Below are 6,061 nucleotides of genomic sequence, written 5' to 3'. Positions count from 1 at the left end.
ATTACAAAAATGTTTTCAGTTGTCTCTTGGTAATACCCTCCAGCGAGGCTATGGATTTCCTTTTATGTGTAATAGTTATTTGACCTTGTATTATAGGATTAAATTCCTAAATGAATCTGTATTGAGGGATATAAATGAGTGATGCATAATGAACGCCCCTTTATGATATTTTGTCTTATCTCTGTGTTTGACATGTGACACATTATTGTGGTTGTAATTGATCGAATTGAAATTAGGGGATTCCTTCAAAAGTTTCATATTTGCCCAGGAATCTACAATTTAGAAAGACTTAGGTCTCGTTTATTTTACCGATTTGAGTTTAAAATTCGAGTTTATGACAGTAAAAACTTTTCAGAAACAGTCACATTTAACTTTTTTGTTACAGTAAAAAGCTCTCATATAAATTTACCATTGAGTGTGGTGATGGGTCGTGACAATTAATTTCCTTCTTTTATTTTTTATGATTTCTTTTTTTTAGCAATTTTGAATTTTCCATTTAAATTTAGAATATTTGGATGATATGCAGTGTTCGGTCTTGGGCGAAAATGATTTTCAAGCAAAGGTTAGAATTGTTTCCGCACTGCTAGTTTGATCAAAATTGGTTTTGTTTGGCCATTTTCAGGGGTTTTGTTTTTTTTAAATAAATGGTCGAAATTGTGTAAATCATATGAAAAGTCCACAAGTCATATAGTCGTATGCAACAATCTGATATCTTACTACTAGGATTGACAATCTGAGTAGCGACATGACGACACGACTTGCGACACGACGACACGACTCGGAAGTTACCATCTGAATACCATTGCGTGTCCATTTTGGCATACCTCATTTCTAATTTCATAAATATCACTAATCAAGTTCAATTCCAGCAGCCACTACTTTATTATCTGGTGTAAAGACTATTTCCGCAATAATGATATCACAGGGTAACTTTAAAACTTATGTATATATGATATTGATACACTAGATAGAGAATATAGACATTTATTATTCCAGCTAAACAAGAGAAACAGAATTTTCCATGTACAGGGAAAAAGTATTGTGAGTCCTTTTTTTTAATCACATTTTTAATTGCTTTAGATGTTGAGATTTGTACGGGTAGTGTTGTCCAGCTAATTACTTTTATTAAAAAAAAAAGAAGAAGAACAAGAAAAAAAATTTGGGTTAATTGATGGATCAGATCTGTTCATATGAACATTAGTGAAACCCAAGACCATCAATTTACAAAACACACATAAGAGAAACAGATCATGCCAAATATTAATAAACGCTTGGAAATATTTGCCAAACTGGAAATACACACAGCAATATCCTCAAGACTTACATATATATATACACACACACATATATACATATAATATGTATACACGCATACTTCTTTCATATATGATCATGACCACCTAATTTGTTTTACACGTACAATAGTATTATAAGCAAACCACCATAACTTTTTCTTATCAAACCACAGCTTGAGTTCCAGCCTCAGCTTCATATTCGAGAAGGTGATTTTCAAGATCTTTCGAGACATCAGCGCCAAACTGAAGCAGTGTGTGGGGGTCTATAATTTCATTATGATGCTTTTCATACTCCAGAGTCCAGTGCACAATGCTTCCCTCACCCTCAGGTTTGGGATTAGCTTGCATAGTGACAGTTAAGCTCTTGAAGTGCTCCATAAGGTCTCCTTCAATCACTCTGAAAGTGATTAAATTCTTCTCGTCATCTATGGCTTCAACTATTTCCTTTGCGACTCTCGGCTTCCCATCTAAGGTTTCATACACATTGGGTTTAGATTTCACATACATAATAATATGTTGAAATTCAAAGTGAACAAAATTTAAATTTCAAAAATTAGAATCATAAATCATGGTTCTAAACCCATAAACTAAACGTCACTTAAAAGATGGATCATGAGGTTTATCCATAATATTCTAAAATTATATTACATACAAGTGGTCATCAATATTTTTGAACAGTCTAACTCCCATTAAATTTTTTGTTAAATTTTGCAAGAGTTGATTTTCTTATATTTTCTTTTATATGCTGAAAAAAACATGCACTAGTATACTACCACACATATCTCTCTAGCTACCATAAAAACTTATTTCATTTTATACCATCATGAGATGAAAATATCAAAATTTCTACCACTGAAGAAAGGGAGATTACGATTTGAGCTTATTTAGGCCCCATTTACTTCGCTGATTCGAGTTTAGAATTCGAGTTGAGATGTGACTTTATGTGAGAGCTTTTTACTGTAGTAAAAAAGTTAGATGTGATTGTTTGTGAGAGCTTTTTACTGTAGAAAAATTCGAATTCTAAACTCGAATCAGCGAAGTGAACGGGCCCTTAGAAACTATTACCATGGAAGTAGTTCCAGTAGATGACGGAGCCCACTGTCCCCCATTCACCTTCATGTATTTCACAACCATGAATTTTGTCGCTTGAATGATTGGATATGTGGTGAGGTCTGTGCTTGAATATGTCATGGAACTTCTTGGGAGAAGCTTTGATTTCTACATCTGTCTCCAGCTTTCCACAGAGATCAGACGACATTTTTTTGTTTTTTTTGCTTCCTTTTCTATATGACAATAGAGAAGACTAGGAACAAGAAGGATGATTTGTTGGGAGAAAAAGTATTTGCACTTAACACCCTTTTATAGAAGCTCATCATACCAATAAGAAATTCCCTGTAGCCTTAATTATTAATTCCGTACTATTACGTGCTTGGATTTAACGGGATTATTTTAAAGTGCTACTTGATCACGTGAATTCCTTTAATATACTATTATTGTAGTCGGTGAACATCTAATCCTATAAAGTCAGGATATAAAATATAAATACCTAAACTTATCTTATCAAAATCATGTCATGCTTTACTGAGGTAGCGGAAGCTTAATTAAAGGAAGACCGAAATGGTAGAATAAAAGGGTAAATCAATTAATCTGTTGATTCACACAGAATATGAAAAAAATTATTTCAAAAACCGTTACACAATACTAGAATTTGGAAGAAGGAAATTTAAGAGGAAAATCTGAAATTTTCTTACAATTGGGCTGGTTTTTATTACAAGAGGACTTCATATAAATAGGTAAAACAGAAACTAGAAATTAGCTTATTCTATAATTAAAAATAATGAAAAAGCGAAAAAAGCCCTTTTGGAGGCCTAAATGATCAAATTTGTCCGAAAAACATCTCATATCGTGGTAAAGCGACGAGTTTTGCTTTATTTGACTTTGAAATGTTCCCAACACGCCATAAAGACTAGATCCTTATGTACCGCATCATCTATCCCCTTTTTGCGAATACTATGATTATCATTGTATTCTTAAAAACTCCCAAACTTTAAACTCGCAAGCTAAAACTTTTCAAAATGGCCGAAGTACCCTTTGCGAACAAGTTTTAAGACAGTAAAAAAAAACAAATATTTATATGTAAATTTACTCAAAACACAAAATATAAAATACTTCTCAACAAAAATAAATAAATAAATAAATCAGATCAAAGCATGAGAAATTTCAGATTTTTGCAAAACCTAGTTTTGGTACCGCATCAGCCACCAGGGGGCCAAGATAATATATTTTTGAATATTTATTCAGATGCTTCCTATAAGTGACAGCTATAAGATGAATATGTACGGCTGTCGGTGAGGCTTGTTATTTTGCGTTGCTAATATCTGTGCAATTATTTGGGCTTCTGATGGACTATACTAATGAATACACTAAAGAACCATCAATTCTATGTCGTACGTCCCTAAGGGGCATGGGGTTCTTCAATAATGCAAAGTTTCGAGATTCTCATTTCGGTAGGAATTCGACTACTCAAATCCTTTTAAATTTTTATTGTATAGTTTTGTTATCTATAACTTTGATGAATTATGCGTTTATCTCGTATTGAAAAATTAGTTTTGCTCTTTTTCATTATTATGGATTGATTATACTGTAATGTGGATTAATGATTTAATCAGATTATTATTCTGAATTAATACAAAAATGCTCTGGGGGGCGGCGCGTGTTGTAGTTATGGCGCGCTGAAAATACTTTTGGATTTGTTTCTTGCAAGTTATGAATTTTTGGTTGTAAAGAAAAGGTTTTTTTTTTTTTTTTTTTTTTGAGCAAAATCAAAGAGGGATTTTTCAATATTTTATTTAGTTATAAATATTATTTTAAAAAATAAAAATAAACTATATAAATAAACTTAAAAAAAAGACTTTTTTTATCCTTTATTTTGACATAAGTAATATAATCATTATTCTTTTTTAATTGGGCGAGAGATGGCTGAGTATTAAAGCGTCGGATTGCTAATCCGTCTTTCGATTATTTCAAATTGGTTGGAATCAACACAAATTAAATAGAAATAGACGAAGCAAAGAAATAGAAAAGAAATACGATGGGGAGGCGCAATCAAAATATGGGTTTTTAATTAGGGGTGAAATTTGTGGCGTCAACCTATAGGGTTTATTATTTTTCTAATTTCTTGCCTAGTAGGATGTGAAAGATTACCCTTTGATTTACTAGAAGCAGAAAAAGAATTAGTAGGAGGGTATCAAACCGAATACTCGGGTTCCTCTCCCAGGTTAAGAAGATGTGAAAGTGCCTCTCTCTATATAAGAACGGTGCGTTCTGAGGTGTCAAGTGGGAGAGAAGGGATTTCATAATTGGAGTTCAAATAAATTTTGACCGTCAATAGGAGTTGTTTTTGGATTACGAACAGCTATAGTGGATGAACCTAATAAGATAGGATGCCTAAATTTTGTTAGGAATGAATTATAGTTGACTATCTGAGTCAGAGGTCTTAGAGAGTGATTTCGTTAGTCTTTAAATTCATAAACTGAATATAACCTTACGCGGTGCCGTAAGATAGTTTTATGGCCATTTGTTAAATTACTCTAGGACTATTACCAAACTCCGTGGTGCTCCTTCGTTGGGCACAACATACATTTATTACCATAAGTGGTGCTAATATAAATACTTGGACTCTCAATGGGGTGCTCATTTGTAAGGCATAATGGCATTGTGTATTATATTAGTACCACTATCACGGGGTGCTCATTTGGGGTATAACGGACTCTTTTCTTCCATTTCTCCTCCATTTTAAAGTGTTGGGTGCTTGATGATTTAACTATCATTAAGAAATTTGCTCTTGGTGGGGTTTTATATTATTTTGAGAACTAGAATGTTATCATTTGCGATATTTTAGTCTTGATGAGTTTTTATATGTTATTTGAAAGATGAGATTGTTATTAGTTGTTATAGATTCTTTTTCTTATTATTCTTTTTTGCTTTATTTTTTATATTTTTTTATTATTAACATTATTGTTGTTATTATTGAGCTTTTGGAAATCAATTATTAATAGAACATTTTAATTATTTTAATGTTCCTTTGTTTATTTTTACGGTAATTGACACATATGATCCCTAATCTATTTAGTAAATAACAGTTCGGTTTCTATTTTTTTAATTTTGGCAAAACAACCCTTAAACTCTTAAAACGTTGGCAATTTTCTGTCAAATTTTTAATAGAATGTGCTCGTGTAATGCATGTGACCTCATATGAAAGGGTATTTTAGTGAAATTACAAATTATTTATAATTTAACAAGAATTAAATTAAATTCTCAAAAAAAAGAAAAAAAAAGAAATACTAAATAGATTAGGGGTTGCTTGACGGAAATTCTCAAACAAAAAAGAAATACTAAATTCTCAAAAAATCCCGTAAGAAATTTGACGGAAAAGTTTAAATTGCCAACGCTTTAAGAGTTTAGTGGTTGTTTTTCTAAAATTAAAAAAATAAGGATTAAATTGACACCTACTAAATAGATTAGGGACTATTTGTGCCAATTACCCTTATTTTATTTTGTTGATTTTAAACCGAGTAGTCGGTATTTCTATTGGTGTATAGATTGTCATAATAGCTAGATTAACAAAATGTTTTCAGTTGTCTCTGGTAATACCCTCCAGGCAGACTATGGATTTCCTTTTATGTGTAATAGTTATTTGAACTTGTATTAGGATTTAAATAAGGCAAAATTAAAATATACAAATGAGGAAACAAAATAAAATCCTA

The 6,061-nt window shown here is 31.7% G+C and overlaps 1 protein-coding gene across 1 annotated transcript; it reads right to left on the bottom strand.

The window, feature by feature from the left end:
* Positions 1–1,237: 1,237 nt before the first annotated feature.
* Positions 1,238–2,610, bottom strand: LOC112094334 (MLP-like protein 43). The gene is made up of 2 exons (XM_024174939.1): positions 2,361–2,610; positions 1,238–1,762 (listed from the first exon to the last, which is right to left on the bottom strand). The coding sequence occupies exons 1-2, from the start codon at positions 2,551–2,553 to the stop codon at positions 1,458–1,460; spliced, it is 498 nt and encodes a 165-aa protein (XP_024030707.1). The 5' UTR covers positions 2,554–2,610; the 3' UTR covers positions 1,238–1,457.
* Positions 2,611–6,061: the final 3,451 nt, after the last annotated feature.

This window comes from Morus notabilis, unplaced genomic scaffold (assembly GCF_000414095.1).
Source record: "Morus notabilis unplaced genomic scaffold, ASM41409v2 Scaffold424, whole genome shotgun sequence".
Taxonomy (NCBI): Eukaryota; Viridiplantae; Streptophyta; class Magnoliopsida; order Rosales; family Moraceae; genus Morus; species Morus notabilis.
The sequence above is the reverse complement of the archived record's forward strand: the minus strand, read 5'-3'. Positions and strand labels throughout refer to the sequence as shown.

Coding starts and splice junctions, on each gene's coding strand:
- LOC112094334 (XM_024174939.1), bottom strand. CDS start 2,553: ATGTCGTCTGATCTCTGTGGAAAGCTGGAGACAGATGTAGAAATCAAA. Junction 1,763..2,360: donor CTACTGGAACTACTTCCATG/GTAATAGTTTCT, acceptor ATGAAACCTTAG/ATGGGAAGCCGAGAGTCGCA.